The sequence below is a fragment of the Carcharhinus amblyrhynchos genome, chromosome 12 (genome assembly GCF_965287045.1).
Source record: "Carcharhinus amblyrhynchos chromosome 12, sCarAmb.v2.hapA, whole genome shotgun sequence".
NCBI classification, from domain to species: Eukaryota; Metazoa; Chordata; class Chondrichthyes; order Carcharhiniformes; family Carcharhinidae; genus Carcharhinus; species Carcharhinus amblyrhynchos.
This window is the reverse complement of record NC_137335.1, coordinates 26,708,386-26,731,462: the sequence shown is the minus strand read 5'-3', so window position 1 is coordinate 26,731,462 and position 23,077 is coordinate 26,708,386. Positions and strand designations below refer to the sequence as shown.

Below are 23,077 nucleotides of genomic sequence, written 5' to 3'. Positions count from 1 at the left end.
GATTCTTCCTGCTTAGAAAGGATTGCAGGACTAGAGGATACAGCCTCAAGATAAGCCGGGGGGGGGGGGCAGTTTAGATCAGAGTTGAGGAGGAACTTCTTCACTCAAAGGGTTGTGAATCTCTGGAATTCTCTGTCCATTGAAATGGTGGAGGCTACCTCGCTAAATATACTTAAGTCACAGGTAGATAGGTTTTTGATAGACAGGGGAATTAAGGGTTATGGGAGAAAGTGGAAAGTGGAACTGATCTACTTCAGATCAGCCATGATCTTATTGAATGGCGGGGTGGGCTCGAAGGGCTAGATGGCCTACTCCTGCTCCTATTTCTTATGTTCTTATGACAGAAACTTTGAAACTTTCTGCATCTGTCTTCATGATATAAGATACAAAAAGCACTCCAATAATAGTAGAAAAGTAGGGGCAAAAAGGGAGGAATTTTAAATAGTCATAATCCCTGGAGAAAATGTCCTGGAAAAATGAATAGGACTAAATGTTGCTAAGTCCCCAGGCCTTTTGGCCTGCATCCTAGAGTCCTAAAGACATGATGGCAGAAATAGTGGATGCATTGGTGATAAAATTCCAAACTGCTCTCGATTCTGGAAAGGTCGCAGTCGATTAGAAAATGGCAAACGTATCACTATTCAAGAAAGGAGACAGGCAGACAACCGGAAACTATAGGCCGGTTAGTCTAACATCTGTCATTGGGAAAAGGTTAGAATCCATTATTAAGGAGGTAGTAGCAAGGCGTTTAGAAATTCATGATACAGTCAGACAGAGTCAACATGCTGCAACAATTTTCTGTGACTGCAATGATAGATCTCCAACAATCACAACCATCTTCCTTTGTGCTGGGTTTGCCTCCAACCAGTGGAAATTTTCTCCTGGATTCCCATTTACTTGAATTTTGCTAGGGTTTGATACCACACAAAGATAAAAGCAAAATACTGTGCATGCTGGAATCTGAAACAAAAACAGAAAACGCTGGAAAATCTCAGCAGGTCTGACAACATCCATTGAAAGAGAATAGAGCCAATGTTTCAAGTCTAGATGACCCTTCGTCAGAGCTCTGGAGTGGTTCACTCCAGTGGGATTTACAACAGCTCCTCACTTTCGGGGAACTAGCAGCCCGATCCCGCTGGAGTGAAAGTGGAGGGGAGGGGCACAATCCGGGCCCTGCAGAGAGTTGGGCGGTAGGGGGCGCCCCCGGGCATTGGCACCTCTTACTCTCCTGAAGGAGGAGCTTGAGGCTCCGAAAGCTAGTGCTGCCAAATAAACCTGTTGGATTTTAACCTGGTGTTGTGAGGCTTCTTACTGTGTTTACCCGAGTCCAACGCCAGCATCTCCACATCATTGGCATCTTGGCAGTGTCAGTGTCAGTCTGTGCACTCAGCACTGCCCTAGGGGCAAAGTGCGAATGCCCAGAAGATACCTCGGCACTGCCCACCAGGCATAGGGCAGTGCCAAGGGGGCAGAGCGGCCTCAATGCCACTCTACAGATAGGATCGGTGGGGGAAGGTGGGCCAGAAATCAAGGCAGGCTGGGGTGAGTCAGCCTGGCGGAAGGGTTTGGGGCAGACCTGGGCACGGTCAGGGATTTTTTAAGGCTGTGGGGGGCGGTTTGGAGAGCTGTCAATGCAGGGCTGCCTCGCATGCGTATACACAGTGGCCTACTGCTCAGCGCAATGGGAATAGGCTGCACCCCCAGCTTTATAATGATATACACACCAGTGACCTCTGCAGTGCACAGGACATGGGAGATTCTTCTCTGAACTTCCACTGAAAAAACAGCGTGAATCATTCGACACTTACAACTTTTTTTTCAGAGAATTCCGGCCCAGCTTTGTGAAAAGCAGTGTTACAGCTTTGTGATGCATTCACTGCTGCAGCTGTACCCATCGTGCATCAGTTTACATCAATGTCAATGCAACTTATATCCAGATTCAAAATCTGATATGAAAAGACAGTCTCACTCTGTTTCACTTAAAAATCAGTTAAGTAAACAGTCCACATTAAGTCCTAATCATTAGCAGCACTTTAAAATTAATTGTTGATTCGCTGCTTTTACATTCTAGGGTACAAAGTATGAGCTGTAACTGCCAGCAATGTAAACAACATATTTATCTAATTTTCAAGGTTGGTAACATTTATAGCAACTGGTTAAAGGTCAGCAATAATTATACTTAAGACACATGCCATTCTTGATGAGTCAAATCATCTGGCAATATAGCTAACATACAAGAGCCTGAATGTTTTAAATACAGCAAGCAACACAAATTCCATTCATTATTCTAACAGTTTAGAAGAAATTTGGAGTATTATTTTCTACTTGTCATATAAAATGTTTCCAGCTTCTAATCCAGATAAGTAGAACGCCAAAACAATCACAATACATGAGCCGACCTACCTTTGCGCTGCTGTTTTTACAATTGACTGTGCATTGGCATGGTGAAAACGCCTTCCACGAACAACAATTCCTGGACTTGAAGGACCACTAATTACAAAGTATTTGTTTCGATTTTTATCAACCTCCTTGTTTGATGCAAGTTGAGAGTTCACGGTTGACACACTTTCACTGTAAACAGCAGAAATTTAACATTGCAATACATGCTTAGTAGAAAATACCACTCTAATTATCTATTGACAAGTTGCAACGTCAGCAGCTTGGGTGGGTGGGGGAGGGGCAGGTGTTGGCAAAAGCAACCACCACAAGACAGATGGTGCCAAATATGGAATTCACAAAGGTGAAAGACTTATACCAGTTTATTCTAAGTTGATCAAAGCCAACACAACTGCAGCCTCTGGGTCAAACAGCAGAATTTCAGCTAACGAAACTGGCTATGTTTTCAGACAGTTAGTATATCCCTCATAGATACACAATTTAAGTTTTGCACTAAAGACAAAGCAGTTTTCGCCAATATTATTTTAGCTGCGTTGGATCTTTGCATCATCCCTCAGTTTTGTTGTGTGTCATGATTACTTTGAGCATTTTGCATTTAATTTAATTTCCTGCACCTTTATTTGCATCATGCATCTAATGAATTAAGAGGCTTCATCGCAGTGCCGCCCAACTTTCTTAAAACATCCAACCTTAAAGCACTTAACCAACTTAAGAATTTTCATTCTTAAAATATATGAGCTGCACAAAGCTGCATGTTCTGTCCCAAGAACACTGAAATAGTGCATAATGAAAAAGGCCATTTAATCATTCAAGTTTCTTCTCTACTCAATGCAACTAGAACATAACTGGTAATTTTGAAAATTCTCTGCGTCACATTCCCAAAAGAAATTATTTTATGTACATTCAAGAAATTGGAAAATACAAGACTGAATCCTCTTTGCAACACTCAAGTGAACTCCAACATTTATAAACATATGCTTGATACAAAAGTACATTAGAAATGACAGAAGGGTCACTAACTAGATGATAGTAAAAATCAAAATGGAAAATTCTGGAAAAACTCACCTGACCAGGAACATCTGTGGAGAGGGGAGAGTAAACATTTCAGACGAACTCTGCTCCTCTCACCACAGGTGCTCCCTGAACTGCTGAGGATTTCCAGCATTTTCTATTTTTATTTCAGATTTCCAGCATCTGCAGTTTGTGATCGATAAGAATCAGAGGCAATATGAGGAAACATTCCTTTAATCAGCAAATTATGATCTAGAATGCAGTGCCCAAGAATAGTGGAAAAAAAATCAATAGTAACTTCTAAAAAGAAATTGCATAAATACTTGAAGGAGGAAATCAACACGGGGCTTTGGAAAACAGCAGGGGGATGGAACAAATTAGACAGCTCTGCCAAAGAACTGGTACAGGAACAATGGACCTCGTTTGAACTTTGTTAGAAAGGACATAAAACCATCATTTTGATTTGCCCATACACCTTGATGTCCTGAATCATGCAATGTCACAAACAAGTTTCGAATGTGAAAGAACAACATTGGTTAAAGAACCTTCAGGAAATCATGTTCATATGAAATTTTTGGGCATAACAAGTTCACAAACCTTAGTTTCTTGCCAGACCCCAGCATGTTGAGTCCAGTTGCATTTCCTTTCAAAGTTTTACAAAATCCACTTCCTTGATTTCTTCTTGAATAGCTTTTCAAGAAAGTAGTATTGTTGACTGATTCTGATGAAAAGAGAGGTTTGGTCTGAAAAACAAATTACACTTAAAATGTTTTCTGGATTTTTGTAGTAAATTGCAACTTATGTTTTTAATTGGCCTCCAAATGTAGACAGTAAAATTCTCCACATTACACTGTGAACTCCAGCATTATTCCTTTTCATTTTAAATCTTTTGAGCTTTTATCAACTTCACATGGGAACAAAATACAAGGGGTTTTCCTTTTTCAAGTGTTACAAACATGAGGATGTACAAAATAGTGATGATAGTTATATTTCAAACTGTCCCTTTTAATTAAAGATAAAATGGAGTAGCGGTGGGGTGCAAGCAACCTCCTACTAGTTCAACCAGGTGATAAGTCCTTGTGATTTGGTTGCCATGGGTACAAGCAAAGTGTCTTTTTTTTAAACAACAGTTGCCAGACTTACTGACACACAAACACTGGAGAGAGAGAGAGACAGGTACAACTACAATTGCTGAAAACAGCAGGGAAAAAGGCTATTTTATATTAACTTGACAGGATACTGATGGATAAAAGCAAATTACTGCAGATGTTGGAATCTGAAACCAAAAGAGAAAATGCTGGAAAATCTCAGCAGGTCTGGCAGCATTTGTATGGAGAAAAAAGAATTGATGTTTTGAGTCCAGATGGCTCTTTGTCAAAGCTAAAAGGCACAGAAAATGGGAGATATTTATACGATAGGGGGAGGGAATGAAAGATGAGTCATTGTCGCAAAAGGGGAAAGGCTAAGAGGTGCTGATGGCAGTCCATAGAGAGAACAGAAGGTGTGAATGGCCAAACGGCAGAGAGAATAAGCTGTGATAGATGAAGATTTGTGGGGTGCGCGAGGTGGGGGAAGGGGGAGATGGGTGGGAGAAAAGTAAAATTGAGAAAAAGGGGGGGCAAGGGAAGCAAAGAGGGAGAAAAGCTTAAAAAAGGGATAAGGGAGGGAGGAAAGAGTAGGGGCAGGGGAAGAAAAATAATGAAAGACAGTAAAAGAAATAAAAGGTGGAAGACAGTTAAAAATTAAATAAAATGAAAGCAAAAAGGGTGGTAAGCGCTAATCATCTGAAGTTGCTGAATTCGATGTTGAGACTGGAAAGTTGTAACATGCCTAACCAGAAGATGAGATGCTATTCCTCCAGTTTGCACGGAGCTTCACTGGAACATTGCAGCAGGCCAAGGACACATACGCAGGCATAGGAACAGGATCGTGTGTGAAAATGGCAAACAACCGGAAGGTCAAGTTCCAAATACAACAAGGAATATTCCACATATCCCATAAAAAAGATCACCCAGTGTCTGCTTCATCTCTCCGATATAGAGAAGACCACATTGGGAGCAGCAAATGCAATAGACCAAATTGAAAGGGGTGCAAGTGAAATGCTGCTAAACTTGGAATGAGTGTTTTGGACCTTGGATGGCAAGAATCATAGAAAAGGATCCCTACAATGCAGGAGGAGGCCATTCAGTCCATCAAGTCTACACTGACAACAATCCCACCCAAGCCCTAGCGCCATTACCCCACATGTTTACCCTCCTAATCCACCTGACACCAAGAATTTAGCATATTCAATCCTACCTAACCTGCACATCTTTGGAGTGTGGGAGGAAACCCACGCAGAGGGAGAACATGCAAACACCCCACAGACAGTGGCCTGAGGCCAGAATTGAAGGTGGATCCCTGGAGCTGTGAGGAGCAGTGCTAAACGCTGTGCCATCGCAAGCATGGAAGAGGTAAAGGGGCAGGTGTTGCATCTTCTGCGATTGCATGGGAAGGTGCCATGGGTGATAAGAGAGATGTTGAGTAGAATGGAGGAGTGGACTAGGTTATCCTGAAGGGAATGGTCTCTGCGGAGTGCTGACAGATAGTGTGAGGGGAAGATGTGTTTAGTGTTGATATCACACTGGAGTTGGCAAAAATGGCAGAGGATTATGCTTTGCATGCACAGGCTGGTGGGGTGAAATGTGAGAACAAGGGGGACCTCTATCCTTATTCTGGGAGGGAAGGGATGGGGTGAGGGTCATGGCGGGAAGATGGATCGCACGCAGTTGAGGGCCCTATCAACAACTCTAGATGAGAAACCACAGTTGAGGAAGAAGGAGCACATATTAGAAGCGACACTTTAGGAAGTGGCATCATCAGAACAAATGTGACAGAGGCGAAGGAGCTAAGAGAAAGGGATGGAGTAGGCCTGGAACAAGAAATATTCCACATATCCCATAAAAAGACAAGCATACCTAGGATACATACGGGTTCCCATTGCTACACTTTTGATTTGGAGAAAGTGGGATGAGTTAAAGGAGAAGTTGTTGAGAGGCAGTGGAGAGTGGTGGTAGATGGGAATTGTTCTGGCCTCTTTTCAAAAAGATGTGAAGAGCTCTCAGGCCACTCTGGTGTGGGATAGGAGTGTACAGAGATAGCACATCTAGAGTGAGTAAGAGGCAGTTAGGGCCTGTGAACTGGAAACTGTCAATATGATGCAGGGCAGAGGAATCTCAGATGTAGGTGGGAGGGAATGGAAAAGAGGAGTGAGGATGGAGTCATGTAAGAGGAAATAAGTTTGGTGGGGAGGAGGATTCTGATGGAAGTTCACTCTCTGATTGAAACGAGGTGGCATGGTTGCACTGTGGTTAGCGCTGCTGCCTCTCAGTGCCAGGGACTCGGATTCCATTCCTGCTTTGGATCACTATCTGTGTGGAGTTTGCATGTTCTCCCCATTCTCTGCGTGGGTTTCCTCCTAGTGCTCCGGTTTCCTCCCACAATCGGAAAGACATGCTGGTTAGGTGCTACGTCCATGTGAAATTGCCCCTTAATGTCAGGGGGGACTGGTTAGGATAAATGCATGGAGTTATGGGGATAGGGCCTGTGTGAGATTGTGGTCGGTGTCAACTCGATGGGCCAAATGGCTCCCTTTTGCACTGTAGGATTCTATGAATCTAAGCAATACAACCCATGGAGATTTTAAGGAGAATGGAAGAATTGTCAGGGTGTCATCGCCAGAGTGAGCAATGCTATTGGAAGCCAGTTTAGTGATTGTTAGAAGACTGAAGGGAAACACTCTTCAATGGACGCTGTACATTACAACTCTTCAGTTTACACAAAGCAAGGTGCCAGACGACATGAGAATGTGAGAGGGTGAGAAAGTGAGTAGTCTATCATTTGAAATGTTAGACAGCACATATCAAATCACAGGAAAAATTAGAGAAAGTGATAATAACAAAGGAGTTTCACTTATACAAGCTCCTGAGTCATATGACTTGATATTTACAATAAAAGTAAACAGGGAGAACATGCAAACTCCACAGAGTCACCCAAGGCTGGAATCAAACCCGGGTCTCTGGTGCAGTGAGGCAACAATGCAAACCACTGTGCCACCATGCCACCCATGTTGGATGCAGGAAAATAAATGGAGCAGTGTTGAAGTTTATAAGTTGTACCTTGAGGTGCAAATTAAACATATTAAAATATAACGGTTGTACAATTATTGATAAATGGAACGCTTGAGTTCATAATGTAGCAAAAGTGTAAAGTACTGCTGAGTGCATGAACGGGAGACTCAGCTGGATTTGAGAAATCACAAGATATCTAAAGACCACTGATTGGAAACTCTGTTGCCTGGGAATGGAATACTTCCTACTTCGCAATCAGTGTCATTATCTGATGTCCTCAGGGTGAGACGGTACCTTCCCATTCTATCCTTATATTCCTTGGTTCCCTGAGTATCCAAAAGTTTATTGTTATCTTGAATAAACTCAGCAACTGAGTGTCCATACCTGCTGGGGTAGAGAATTCCAAAGACTCGCAGAAGAAATTTCTCCTCATCTCAGTCCTAAATGCCTAACTCCTCATACTGTGGCCTCACAATTCTAGATTCTCCACCCAAGAATTTCAATGAGGTCACCTCCTAGTTCTTCTATTCTACCCAATGTCTACTCATGAGACAATCGCTCATCCCATCAATCTATCTGGTAAATCCTTGATGCACCCTTCTAAGGGAATTCTATTCTTCCTGAGGGAGACTGCACATATTACTCCAAATGTGTTCTCACTAAGTGATAGCCTTCCATCATCTTGTAAGATGATGGTTTGTGCCCCAATAGTCAATACTGTGCTAAGTCTGGTCTCACCAAGGCTCCATACAATTGCAGGAGCATTTCTTGACTCTTATACTCCAATGTCTTGATAATAAAGGTTAACGTACTATTTGCTTTACTCATTGCTGTTGTACCTGCAAGTTAACATGATTGACAACATTTTCAAACAGCATTTGTTCTAAAGTTATAACAGCTCAATTACTGCGGCACACGGATTTAATAATCAGTACCTCAGATGGCCATAACAGAGAATCATTTGGATAATAAGCATATGGATGATATTGGAATAGTGTAGGTCAGATGGGCTTTAGATTGGTTTCATAGGTCGGCATAACATCGAGGGCCAAAGGGCCTGTACTGCACTGTAATGTTCTACGTCCTATTTCAATTCCTAAATTCCAACAAGCAGTTCAGCAATAGGGCACGTGTTCAATTTCCCACATAATATACATTAAAAAGCCTCAGTTACAAAGAGTTGTCTGCACCTAACTTAGGCTGGCACTTCAGTGCAGTAACGAGAGTGTATCATCTTTCAGGTGAAAGCACTAAAGCAAATTCCCGCCCATCTGTTCAGACGGCATAAAAGGTCCCTTGGCACTTTGTACTGAATTGGAGGAGCAAGCTATTCCAATTAAATAACTGACAGTCAGCCTTCAACTGCCACCAAAACAGATTAACATATAAAGTAGTAACAGGAGTAAGCTATTTACATGGCTGCTCTTTATAACTTCCAATCTGTGTCCCAACTACCCCAATAACTTTGATGATATGACACATGCATTGGCTAGGATAAGCTGCAAAAGGTGTGTAATGGGTTGACACTGGGTCGGTAGCGGCAAACATTTACACATATGGATGAACTTCACAACTGCATATCCCTGTCTAGTATAAGAGTAAAATAGGGAAAGTGGCTCATCCATGACTAACAAGGGAAATCAGGGATATTGTTAAAGCCAAAGTGGAGGCATATAAATTGGTCTGAAAAAGCAGCAAACCTGACGACTGGGAGAAATTAAAAATTCAGCAGAGGAGGACAAAGGGTTCAATTCAGAAGGGGCAAAGAGAATACAGAAGTAGGCTTGCTGAAAACATAGAAACTGACTGCAAAAGCTCCTATAGATTTGTGAAGGGAAAAAGACTGATGAAGACAAATGTGGGTCCTTAAAGTCAGAATCAGGTGAATTCATAAAAGACAACAAAGAGATGGCATACCAGCTGAACAGACACTTTGGAACTTTCTTCACTAAGTAGGACACAAATAACCTCCCAGAAATACTAGGGGACAGAGGTTTAGCATGAACAGGGAACTGTCCAATTTTGGAAGGAAATTCTTATTAATCAGAAAATTGTATTGGGCAAATTGCTGTAATTAAAACCCAATGAGTTTCCAGGGATTGATGCTCTGCATTTCAGAGTATTCAAGAAAGTGGCGCTAGGAATAATGGATGCATTGGTGACCATTTTCCAGTATTCTATAGATTCTGGAAGAGTGCCAATGGATTGGAGGGTAACCCCACTTTTTAAAAAGGACAGAGAGAAAATGGGGAATTATAGACCGGTTCGCCTGACGTTGGTGGTGGGGAAAACACTGGAGTCGATTATTAAGGATGTAACAACCGAGCATTTGGAAAGCGGTGACAGGATCGATCCAAGTCAGCATGGATTCTCTAAAGGGAAATTGTGTTTGATAAATCTTCTGGAATTTTTTGAGAATCTGATCAGTGGAGTGGACAAGGGTGAACCAGTGGATGTTGTGCATCTGGACTTTCAAATTGCTTTTGACAAGGTCCCATACAAGAGGCTAGTGAGCAATATTAAAGCTCATGATATTGGGGATAACCCATTGACATGTATAGAGCACTAGTTGGCAGACAGGAAGCAGAGACTGGGAATAAATGGGTCCTTTTCAGAGTGGCAGGCAGTGTCTAGGGGGGTACTGCAGGGTTCACTACTGGGACCTCAGCTGCTCACAATATACATTAATGATTTGGATGAAGGAATTGAATGCAATATCTCCAAATTTGCAAACAACACTAAACTGGGTGACAGTGTATGCTGTGAGGAGGATGCTAAGCGATTTCGGGATGACTGGGACAGGCTGGTTGAGTGGGCAAGTACTTGGCAAATGCAATATAATGTGGAAAAATGTGAGGTTATCCATTTTGGTGGTTAAAAAAACAGGAGAGAAGATCATGATCTGAATGGTGGCAGTTTCGGAAAAGGGAAAATGCAATATGACCTGGGTGTCATGGTGGAACAGTCACTGAAGGCTGGCATGCAGGTACAGCAGGCAGTGAAGAAAGCCAATGGCATGAAGGATTTGTGTATGTGAGTAAGGATGTCTCACTGCAGTTAGGCAAGCCCTTGGTGAGGGTACACCTTGAGTATTGTATGCATTTTTGGTCTCTTTGTCTAAGGAAGGCCATTCTTGCTGTTGAGGGAATCAAATGATAGTCTACCAGACTAATTCCTGGAATGGCAGGATTGACATATGAAGTCAGACTGGATTGACTGGGCTTGTACCCATTGAAATTCAGAAGAATGAGAGGGGATCACATCGAAACATATAAAATTCTAATGGGACTGGACAGGCGAGATGAGGGAAGAATGTTCCCGATATTGGAAAAATCCAGAATAGGGGTCACAGTCTAAGGGTAAGCCATTCAGGACTGAGGTGAGGAAGAGCTTCTTCACTCAGAGTTGTGAACCTCCGGAATTCTCTACCACAGAAAGCTATTGGGGGCCAGTTTGTTAGATATGTTCAAGAGGGAGTTGGGCGTGGCCCTTGTGGCTAAAGGGATCAAGGGGTATGGAGAGAAAACAGGAGTAGGATACTGAATGTGCATGATCAACCATGCAGGCTTGAAGGGCCAAATGGCCTACTCCTGCACTTATTTTCTGTGTTTCTATAACCTCCGTGCTTACCAAGAATCTATATCCAACTCTGTCTTAAAAAACATCAAAGATTTTGCTTCCACCAGCTTTTCAGGAAATATGATCCAGAGACTTACGAACAACAGAGAAAGAAAATTGCCTTATCTAGGTTTTAAATGGGCAACCCCCTTATTTTTAAACAGTGACCCCTAGAGGCTCGCACGAGAGGTAACAATCTCTCGACATCCACCCTGTTAAGTTTTGGCGGCATGGTAGCACAGTGGTTGGCAGTGTTGCTTCACAGCTCCAGGGACCCGGGTTCGATTCCCAGCTTGGGTCACTGTCTGTGTGGAGTTTGCACATTCTCCTCATGTCTGCATGGGTTTCCTCCCACAGTCCAAAGGTATGAGGGCTAGGTTGATTGGCCATGCTAAAAGTGTCCCTTAGTGTACTAGGATGCTTAGGTTAGAGGGATTAGTGGGTAAAATATGTAGGGATATGGGGGTGGGGCCTGGGATTGTGGTTGGTGCAGACTCGATGGGCCGAAGGGCCTCTTTCTGCACTGCAGGGTTCTATGATTCTATGAAGTCCTTCAGGATCTTGCATATTTCAATCAAACCGCCTGTTATTTTTCTAAACACTAGCAGATGTAGCCTAGCTTGTAGAACATTTCCTCATAAGACAACCTGCCCATTCCAGATATTAATCAAGTAAACTTTCTCCGAACTGCTTCCCATGCATTTATATGCTTCTTTAAATAAGGTGACTAGTACACTGCAGATGTGGTCTCACCAATGCCCTGTATAAGTGATTCCAAATAAACCTGTTGGACTTTAACCTGTTGAGACTTTTTAGTGTGCCCACCCCAGTCCAATGCCGGCATCTCCACATCCTGTATAGCTGAAGCATAACCACTCTACCTTTGTATTAAATTCACTTCACGATATATGATAATATTCTATTAACTTTCTTAATTAGCTGCTGTACCTGCATACTAGCCTTTTGAAATTCATGTGCAAAGATACTCAGATCCCACCTCATCTCAGAACTCTGCATTCTCTCACCATTTAGATAATATGCATCTCTTTTATTCTTCCTGCCAAAATGGACAATTTCACATATCTTACCCTCACGCCATGAGCCTTTATTTTTTGCAAAAAGCTTTTATATAGCAACTGATAAAATGTCTTCTGAAAATCTAAGCATAACGTATCCACCGGTTCCCCATTATCCACAACATGTTACTGCCTCAAATAACTCCAATAAGTTAGCTAAACATGATTTCCCTTTCACAAAACTATTTTGACTCTGCTAATTACCTTGAACTTATCCAAGTGCCTTGCTATAAGGTCCTTAATAATAGCAACTAACATTTTACCCACGACAGATGTTTCTCATTTTGCCTGTCTCTATTTTTGAATAATGGAGTTACACTTGCTGTTTTCCGATCTAATGAAACCTTCCCTGAGTTTCAGCAAAATTAAAACTAGTACATAAAACCATCTTACTATCCACTTCTTTTAAGATCCTAGGACGAACTCCAATCAGGACCCAGGGATTTGTCAGCCCTCAGCTCCAACAATTTATTCAGTACCATTTCTCTAGTAATTGTAGTTTTCCCAAGTTCCTCCCTTCCTTCCAATTCCTGGTTTATAGCCACTTGTATCCTCCATGGTGAAGAGTGATACAAAATACCAGTTCAATTTATCTGCCATTTCCTTGTTTTCCAATATAAATTCTCCAGACTCACTTTCGATAGGACCAATGCTCACTTTGTTAACTAGTTTATTTTTTGAATATTTATAGAAAGTCTTACTATCTGTTTTTGTGTTTCTGGCCAGCTTTCTCTCATACAATAATTTTTCTTACCGTATATTATTCTTTTGCTGTTCCTTTCATTCTGACGTTCTAACTCTTTATTAGACGATCAGCCACGCACTGGCAGTGGTCTTTTCTTAAAGACAACTATTATGCATCAGAAGTAATTTATTAACTTTGAATATTTGCAGAGGACAAGGGGACATGATAGATGCCATAGTTTTAAAAAAATATTTGTTCATGGGATGTGGGTATCACTGGCTAATTATTGCCCATCCCTAATTGGCATGGAGAAAGTGGTGGTGAGCTGCCTTCTTGAATCGCTGCAGTTTAGTACATACACAATGCTGTTATCAAAGGAGTTTCAGACAATGAAGTGACAATGAAGGAATAATTATATGGTTCCAAGTCAGGATGGTGTGTGGCTTGAGGGGAATTTGCAGGTGGTGATGTTACCATGCATCTACCTAACATTACCACCTAGAAGGGCAAGGGCAAGAACTTAAAGTAAAAATTTAAGAATGGAATAAGGAGTTTGTATAAAGTAAAGCTGGAAAAATGGGATGAAGAAGGATTTGATAAGGGCACAGCTGTCTGACAGGGTTTTAACATGCAAAGTAGCTGATTAAAAAAAAGGTAACTAACACAGTGGTTAGCACTACTGCCTCACAGAGCCAGTGACTCAATTCAGTTCTGGCCTCTGGTCTCTACCTGTGTGGGGTTTGCATATTCTCCCCATATCTGTGTGGGATTCCACCAGGTACTCCAAAGATGTGCATGTCAGGTTAATTAGCCATGCTAAATTGACCCATGTTCGGGGATTAACAGGATAAATATGTGGGGTTACGGGAATAGGGCCAGGGTGGAATTGTGGTTGGTGCAGACTCAATGGGCCAAATGGCCTCCTTCTGTACTGTAGGGATCTTATGATTAGAAGTAGGGAACAATACAAGTATAAAATTTTAGGCGTTAAAACTGCAGAACAGATAAGTTCAAACTGGAGACATGAGATGACAGTTCACATGCATATGCTAAAAATATGGCTTCTAAAGCGAGTCATTTAGATAGGAGGAGATCAAGAGGGAAATATGGTATTTCAGTAGCTTGTAGCTCTGTACTAACAGGAGAGGTTAAAAGGAGAAAGAAGAGAAATAGCTGGAAAGCAATTAAGATCACAGCCACACCCTGCTGAAAAGAGGAACTCTGCCAGGTAGCAGAATTCTAGGCTACAAGCTGCTGATTTGAAAACCTCAGAAAAAGCATGCTAAACTGAAGGTGGCTTCCTAAACTCATGGATGGTAACTATCTGCTGCATTTAGTTCAGAGCTATACTGTATAGGATGATTGTTTTGGGACTCCCAAGAAGTATCTATACTCCTCAGCAGTAAGGAGCGTAGATAGTTGGGAATGGGGTTAATTTGTGTGGATAGTCATTATTGTAGTTAAGTGTGTATCTTTGTTTTGCAATATGGCCTTCCTTAGCAAGCGTTTTTACACGTCAATAAACATTTTTCTGAGGGGATACAACAAGACTCGACCTTTCCCTCACTGGTTTGCCGATTGCCCTGACATTACATCAAACTGAAAAAACTTGCATGAACCTGTATTCCAAGTTACCCTTCCTGGTTTTGGGATACCTTGGCTCCTAACATCAGTGGGGTGCTTAAGAAATGTCATGTGATTGAAAGGTGCTGATTGAGGAGTTTTGGTGAGTACCAGCAGTATACATCATCAATGGTAAACACTGCTGCCACTGTGCATTGGTGGTGGAGGGAGTGAATGCTTGTGGGTGGGGTGCCAATCAAGCTGGCTGCTTTGTCAGTTTTTTCAAGTGTTGTTGGAGCTGCATTCATCCAGGTAAGTTGAGCATATTCTATTGCTTTGCTGATTTGTGCCTTGTAGATGATGGTAGGAGTTGAGCTATTCTCTGCAGGATTCCGAGACTCTGACCTACTCTTTAAGCCATAGTATTTGTATAGCTGGTCCTGTTCAGTTTCTGGTCAATGGAAACTACCCCCCCCAGGATGTTGATAGTGAGGGATTCAGCAATGGTTATCCCATTGAATGCTAAGGGGCGGTGTTTGGATCTTTTCTGGTTGGAGCTGATCATTGTCTGGCACTTGTGTAGCGTGAATGTTACTTGCCACTTGTTAATCCAACATCAAATATTGTGCAGGTCCTGCTGCCTTTGGACATAGACTGTTTCAATATCTAAGGAGGTACAAATGGTGCTGAATATTGTACAATCATCGGCAAAAATCCCCTTTCTGACCTCCAATCATCTCCCTTTGTACTAGGTGTGACTTCAGCAGAGTTTCCCCATTTCCCTTCGACTCCAGTTTTGCTAGGGCTCTTTGAAGTCATACTCAGTCAAATGCTGCTTTGATGTCAAGAACAGTTACTCTCATCTCACCTTTGGAGTTCAGCTCTTTTGTCCACGAGATCCTGTGTTGAATGATCCTGGCAGAACCCAAATTGCAAGTGATCAGGTCATTTGCTAAGCAAGTGCTTGACAGCACTGTTGATGACCCCTTCCATCACTTTACTGATGATTGGGAGTGTGATGGGACAATAATTGGCCAGGTAGGATTTGTCCTGATTTCTGCTTACAAGGACAAATGCGGACAATTTTTTACATTGTGGGTTAGACAAAATCATAAAATCCCTACAGTGCCGAAGGAGGCCATTCAGCCCATCAAGCCTGCATCGACCACAATCCCATCCAAGCTGTGTCCCCTTAACACCATATATTTAACCCATAATTCCCCTTACACTAAGGGACAATTTGGCATGGTCAATCCATTTAACCCACATGTTTTTGGACTGTGGGAGGAAACCCAAGCAGACATGGGAAGAAATTTCAGCTCCAACACACAGTTACCCAAGGCCAGAATCGAACCGGGGTCCCTGGCGCTGTGAGGCTAACCACTGACCCACTGTGCCACCCGATGCCAATAGTGTAGCTGTACGGGAACAACTTGGCCAGCCATGGAACGTTCTGGAGCACAAGTTTGCAGTACTATTACTAGAATACTGTCAAGGCCCAAAGATTTTGAGATACCTAGTGCCTTCAGCTATTTCTTAATATCACATAGCGTGAATCAAATTGATTGAAGGCTGGCATTTGTGATACCGAATCTCTGGAGAAGGTCAAAATGGATCATCCATTTGGGACATCTGGCTGAAGATTTTTGCAGATGCATCAGCTTTATCTTTTGCACTGATGTGCTGGGCTCCCCATCAGTGAAGATGAGATATCTGCGGAGCCTCATCCTCCACTGAGTTGTTTAATTGACCACGATTCACGACTGGATGTGGCAGATCTGCAGAGATTCCATCTGATCTGTTGGTTGTGAAATCATTTCGCTCTATTACTTGCTGCTTCCATTATTTAATATGCAAGTAGTTCTGTATTAAAGCTTCACCAATTTGACACCTCAATTTTAGGCATGTCTGGTGCTGCTCCTGGCATTGTTTAATGAACCATGATTGACGGCAATGGTAGGGTTGGGGATATGCTGGGACATTTATCATAGAATCATTGAACCCTACAGTGAAGCAAGAGGCCCTTCGGTCCATCGAGTCTGCACCGAACACAATCCCACCCAGGCCCTACCCCCATATCCCTACATATTATACCCACTAATCCCAACAACCTACGCATCCCTGGACACTAACGGGCAATTTCTTAGCATGGCCAATCAACCTAACCCGCACATCTTTGGATTGTGGGAGGAAACCAGAGTACCCGGAGGAAACCCATGCAGACACGAGGAGAATGTGCAAACTCCACACAGACAGTGACCCAGCCAGGAATCGAACCCAGGACCCTGGAGCTGTGAAGCAGCAGTACTAACCACTGTGCTACCCTGGTTACAGATTATTATGTGCAATTCTGTTGATGGCCCACTGTGCCTCATGGATGCCAGTCTTGCGTTGTTTGAAATCTCTCTCATTTATCATAGTGCCACACAACCCAATCAAGGGTTTTCACAACGTGAAGTTGGGACTTTGTATACACAAGGACTGTGGGGTGGTCACACCTACTGATTCCGTCGACAAATGCATCCGCATCAGGTAGATTGGTCCTACGGAATAATAGCAGGATGTTTCCTTGCCCATATGTGACCTGATGCCATGAGAATTCATGGGGGTTGGGGGTCAATGTTGAGGATTCCCAGGGCAACTCCCTTCTGACTGCATACCACTGTGCCACCTCTGCTAGGGGTATCCTTCTGGTGGAACAGGGCACACCCAGAGGAATATTGCGGGTGGTGTCTGGGACATTTTCTGTAAAATATGATTTTGTGATTGTGACTAATATCAGGCTGCTGCATGACCAGTCTGTGAGGCAGTTCCCTCAATTCTGGTGCAGATATTAATAAGGAGGATTTTGCAGCATCAACAGGGCTGGATTTGCCATTCTAATTTCTGCTACTAAGTCAATGCCAGATGGTCTGTCTGGTTTAATTCCTTATAGACTTACTACCTGTGATACAATTGAGTGGCTTGATAGACAATTTCAGAGGGCATTGCCGCACAGAAAGAGACCTTCCGCCTACTTAGAGTTAGGCAGCTCGATCTCACTTTTCAGTTCTCAGTCTGTAGTCTTGCAGGTTTCAGCACTTCAAGTACTTCCTAAATGCAATAAGGATTGCAGACTCTACGGGCATTTCTGGCAATCAATCAGTTCCAGATCCTCTGCCAATGCATTGGGTGAAAGGGATTTTCAACTTGCTCTTAATCCTTCTGCTGTTTACTTTAAATCTATATGCCACCAGGTATTGACTTCACTGCCAAGGGAAATGGATCCTTCCTATCTACTGTACCCAGGACCTCCATCATTTTATCCATTTTGATTAAATCTCTCAGCCTCCTCTGCTATGACCTATAAAAATTGCTCCCAATAGCTTAAATTTTCTAGACTTGTTAACATCTTCAACTGATTAGTTATTTCTGATAAAACTAGTAAGGCATTTAAAGAAGTCCATTTGAACACAAAGTTAACACTTTTCTAAAATTTGTTCCAAAATACTTTATTGCTTTCAGAAGAAACATTTAGACTGTGGCAAAAATAGCAAATAGCCTCAAGAATTTTAAAAGAGCTCATTTTCTTACCTTTGGTTCTTCAGTTTCCATCTCACTATCGGTACTCAGCAGATTGGTTTCACTGTGAAGTGAAATTATGCAGTTACAGTAAGCTTAAAATGAGAATTAGCTTTAAAAGTCAGACAACACCAAATTGCAAATTTTTGTTTGCATCTGTTGGTATATATATATATATCCCCCCACCCCACACACACACACACAATGCAGGATACTGTGCAATCTGAGTACTAAGCTCAGCATCCGTCTTTGGTCTGGGGGAGGAAACCGGAGCACCCAGAGGAAACCCATGTAGCTATATGGAATAGGCACTGCAATTTACCTGAAAATCTATGATTGAAAGTAAGAAAAAAAATTGTGTAGTATAAGGTGTGGTAGATAGGTGAGATTGGTGCTTGGTAGGGGAGATTGGTGGTTCATGGCTTCATAATGAGGACATCAATGTTTCTTGGCTAACTTGAACAGCAGCCTCTACTGCATTTTCCATCCACAATTAATATATTCAACTACTAATGGAGCCTTTTTTTAATTCCACAATTACCTGAAATGTCAGAGTGCTGAAAGAGCAGTCATTTTGAAATCAAAACAAAGACTGCAGTATGGTTTTACTGACTGTTACATAATTGGACCTTTTTTAATGTGGCAGTACAGCATTAAGCTAGAACTTTACCTATCCCCATCTTAAATGCTTTCATTTACAATGGATGAAGATCTTCGAATCCATGTTCTGAAAGTCAAAAGTTCTTCATTCCAATAACATTTTTCCTCATTGTGAAATCGAGAATAAAATGCATATTGCAAACACAAGAACAACAAATTTCTTCTGGAAATCCAACACTTTGTTAAACTTCAAATAAAATGCAAATAATTCCTCAAGCAGCTTTGTGCCCTTCAGGTTACTTAATGTTCAATTGCAACCTCTGATTAATTTGTATTTTTTAATACTTATTTTTCTCAAATTTACCATTTGAAACTACTAACACACTTGATTCTAGGAGGGGTCGAGAAGGTGTGCAGCATCAAAGTCTTCTAAGTTGATACCTTCGCAGCTAAAATGATAGGACACAGGTTCAGCCATCGCTGTTTAATCTGGAACTTTCCAATTTTGACTAAGCCATCAAGGGGATGTGCCAATCACAGGAGGACAGCTTCCCTAGAAGGAAGAGGGAATAAGTCTCGAGTGTGAGTGACAACATCCCCACAAGCCTATCCACACTTGCAAGTAGAGAACAGTGCTTTGGAATTGAAGTAGGATGAGGGGAGTAACACATTTAAAATAGGTTCTGACACCACATATTTTAAAAGCCATCTGAAAGGATTAGATGTGGTCATTCTGCTGCTAGGGAAAGGATCTTAATTACGCTGTTTAATGGTTATTTAAAATAACCTCAATTCATGTTCACATTTGAAATAGTGTTCTCAATAGGGAGGGACCAAATTCTAAACTAAAACAAACATAACTATTTTTAAAAATGATATCTCAAAAATGGTCAATACATTATTTTGATTGATTTTGCATTGTATTTATGCATTACTTCCTCACTGACTGATTAATCTGCCACAGAACTGAAAAATAGCGTAATTCCTTTTTAATCTGCACTGATGGAATCTCACTTGTCTCAGTTTGTAGTCCAATAGTTTCAGATTTATTTTGCTTCAATTCGATCAATACTGAAAAATTAGATATCTATCCCTCTAACCCATCTGAAAGGCCTCAATGGCATTCACAAACAGTTGAAGGTCACAAAAATGCCCTCAATCGAAGTCATTACCTTACATATCACAAACACATGCAATCAAAATTCTACTAGGTGCTTGGTTCATGGCAGTAATTCTGCTAAATGGCCAAAGATAAGTTAGAATGAGTGACATGCGGAGAAACTGTTCTGGTTTTAGTATGGAGTTAAGGCATTAGGGATCAAGAGACACATTTGAGGACAACATCTCATCTTTCCCCAGTGTAGAAACTCTTACTCTGTGAATAAAGATTTAGGTGTACTAATTAGCCTGTCACCATGTCACAACGAGAAAGGGTGCTCTCACTCTCCAGCAGCCATTCTTTGTCCCTCCAGCAACAACCTACAGCATCTGTAATATAATGAAAGCGCCCAAGATATTTCACATAATAAAACAAAATATGACAAGGCGCTATCAGGTCAGATGACCAAACGCTTGGTCAAAGAAAAGATTTTAAGGAATGTCTTAAAGGAAGAAAGCAAGGTAGACAGGTGGAGAGATTTAAAGAAGATATGTGGAATTGACTTCCAATCAATTGACAGAAGGTCAAAGGCGTATAGGATTAAGACGGCAAAGGCAAAATTGGAACAAATATATCTAAATTCTTCATTAAAAATGATCAGCTAGTGCAATAAATTTCTGAGAACAATAATGGAGACAAAACATGTGAAACAATTTCTTAGCTGGACGTTGCATAATGATGAACTATGGATTATTTCTGGATAAATAAAACACGAGAAGAATAGCCTTCCTCCTCTTTTCAAATATACCTGAACAGGAGCTCACTGCAGAAAGATACAGCTTTGAATCTTTGGGTCAATTTGTCAAGAATCCCAAATCCAGCCAGTCAATGTTACTGCTGAGCAAAGAGCAAAACTTTCTTTGTCTACCTTGATCTCTCTTACCATCAATTGTTCTTATCAGTAAGAGACTTTCTAAATCATGATTTCTTATTATGTGTTCAAGAAAGTCCACGTCTCTTCCTCATCTGGGTTCTTTTGGTCTCAGATTTTACTTATCCCTTTTCATTGGCAGTGTGACTTATCCAACATATCTTCATAACTTGCTTTATAAACCACAACTTTGCAGCCTCAATTCTTCTCTGTATTGCTTCATTCAATGTCCATCACTCACTTCCCTATATCAGAATTGGCGCAATGCAGCATTCCAGGAGTCTCTGCTTTGTTTTCACGGCTAGTTTTGAGTTGATCATAAAGGTCACATGCATAGAGAAACTCTTATGTAGAAAAGTACGTTATCAGGCAGAACGTTCAACCAAGGAGGAGGAGGATTTGAATGACCAAAAATTAAAAGATGATGATCAACTCAAAATTAGATCTACCAACAGCTGAAAAAAACACCTCCCCAAAAAAAATGGTACAAGGGAGTGGTGTTTAAGATTGCGATTATTCTAAAATTGGAGACATAGTTCTAAAGAGCAATGGAAATTGCAAATGGATATTGATGAAGTGGTGCTGTGGCTACAAAAGTGGGAATGAAATTTGAATTTAGTAAATATGATGTACGACATCAGGGTTAAAAATAATAATATATTAATATTTGAAGACTTAGGCTCACAAATCCTTAAAAGCAACTTCTCTATATGAAAGCTAGTTTAGAAAGGTAAGCAGCTTATTTATACAAATAACTGTGTGACTACAGGGCAGCCAGAAATTGTGATTGCAGCAGAGACCACATCAACATTTGCAAGTCAATTGGATAGGGCTGCTTTATGTGTAACATAAAGCAGATTCTGATCAATATGTTCAGCAACCATTTGAATTTGCCAAATAGTGTAAATTGAAGCTGACCACGCAGGAAGAACAGGAATAGTGCCAACTAATCTTTGCAATCACTGGTATATACACTTGCATAACAATAATGTCAGCATCAGAATGAGCAAATGGAAAAGCTGGTTTGGTTGCAGGTGCATTCTGCAATCACTTCATCTTCGGTTGATATTGAGATATACTTGACTAAAAGTGAAATTAATGAAATGGTATAGGCAAAAACAGAAACCAACAAATTAAACCCCTCAAAAATTTGACCTACTGTAAATAAATTACATTTCTCACCAATGTGAGCATTCAGTTTTCAATGGGAGATTTAAAAACTGACAAAAATATGTAAAATACAATTAGCTCTGCTTTCATGCTAAACATTAGGTAGACCATTTACTTATAAATTGAACAATTGCCTTACTTTTTTTCCGTATTCGCACGGCAGTCTTCTTCCTCTGTATCTTCACAGCTCCATTTGCTTTTAAAGCCACGATCACTTTGAGTTGATGATCTATCCAAAGCTGCAACAAAACCAGAAACGTTTCATTCAGATGAGAGGCAGCCAACCACTTCCTTTCCCTTCAATATATAAAGTAGCTTAGCTAGGAAACACAATTCCACTGTATCATAAAACTCAGTCTAAGTGAACAAAATCTAGAACTGTACAGTTTAGTGTAGGTGTTTTGCCATAGTTGCAGCTATGTCAAAAAATATGGAAATTTTCAGTATTAATTTTACAAATTATTTTCATCCATACAATCATCCTGTATCTACCAATTTATCCCCCTGCCACAACGCAAACAGCTTCATCAACAACTCAAGAGTAGTCTTGCCCCTAACCTGTCCCTTTCGGCTCGAGTTCTGCCATTTTCCCAATAAAATATCAATCTTTGAAACCTTAAATTGAAGAACTAGGGGGAGTGTGCACAGCATTGGAACATCACTCTCCATACCTACTCTGTCCCTCACCTACCCCCCAGTCATGCACCAACAGATCTGACTTGACCACATTACCTCCCCTTCTCAGTGGTCAGTCATGGAATCTTGCAGCACAGAAGGAAGCTATAAAGCAAGTCATGTTAAAACAAAAGTTTATTTATTAGTCACAAGTAAGGTTTACATTAACACTGCAATGGAGTTACTATGAAATTCCCCTAGTTGCCACAGCTGGGTGTCTATTTGGGTCAACGCACCTAACCAGCGCATCTTTCAGTGTGGGGGGAAAACCAGAGTACCCGAAGGAAACCCATACAGACACAGGGAGGACATGCAACCTCCACACAGACAGCGACCCAAGCCGGGGATTGAACCCGGGTCCCTGGCACTGTGAAGCAGCAGTACTACTCATTGTACATATCTTACTAAGTGATTTGAAAAGGCCGCCCAATTTAGTCCCACATCCAAGTTCCTTTGCCAAACTCTGTAAATTAGTCCTCTACATGTACAATTGAAGTTTGAAAATTCCTATGGAATCTGCTTCTATAGCCTTAGATGTGGCACATTGCAAATCTTAATAATAGTGTGAAGACATTTATTCTG

General features: G+C 41.4%; 1 protein-coding gene across 4 annotated transcripts in view; it reads right to left on the bottom strand.

The window, feature by feature from the left end:
• The window catches only part of senp6a (SUMO specific peptidase 6a), a 132,779-nt gene that overhangs the window by 71,188 nt on the left and 38,514 nt on the right, over positions 1-23,077 (bottom strand). For all 4 annotated transcript variants that reach the window (XM_080200271.1, XM_080200273.1, XM_080200274.1 and 1 more), the window contains exons 2-5: positions 21,960-22,059; positions 18,033-18,084; positions 4,006-4,151; positions 2,404-2,571 (exon numbers count right to left, since the gene is read on the bottom strand). In XM_080200271.1, coding sequence (XP_080056397.1) covers positions 2,404-2,571; positions 4,006-4,151; positions 18,033-18,084; positions 21,960-22,059 — 466 coding nt within the window. The remainder of the gene's footprint in view (positions 1-2,403; positions 2,572-4,005; positions 4,152-18,032; positions 18,085-21,959; positions 22,060-23,077) is intronic.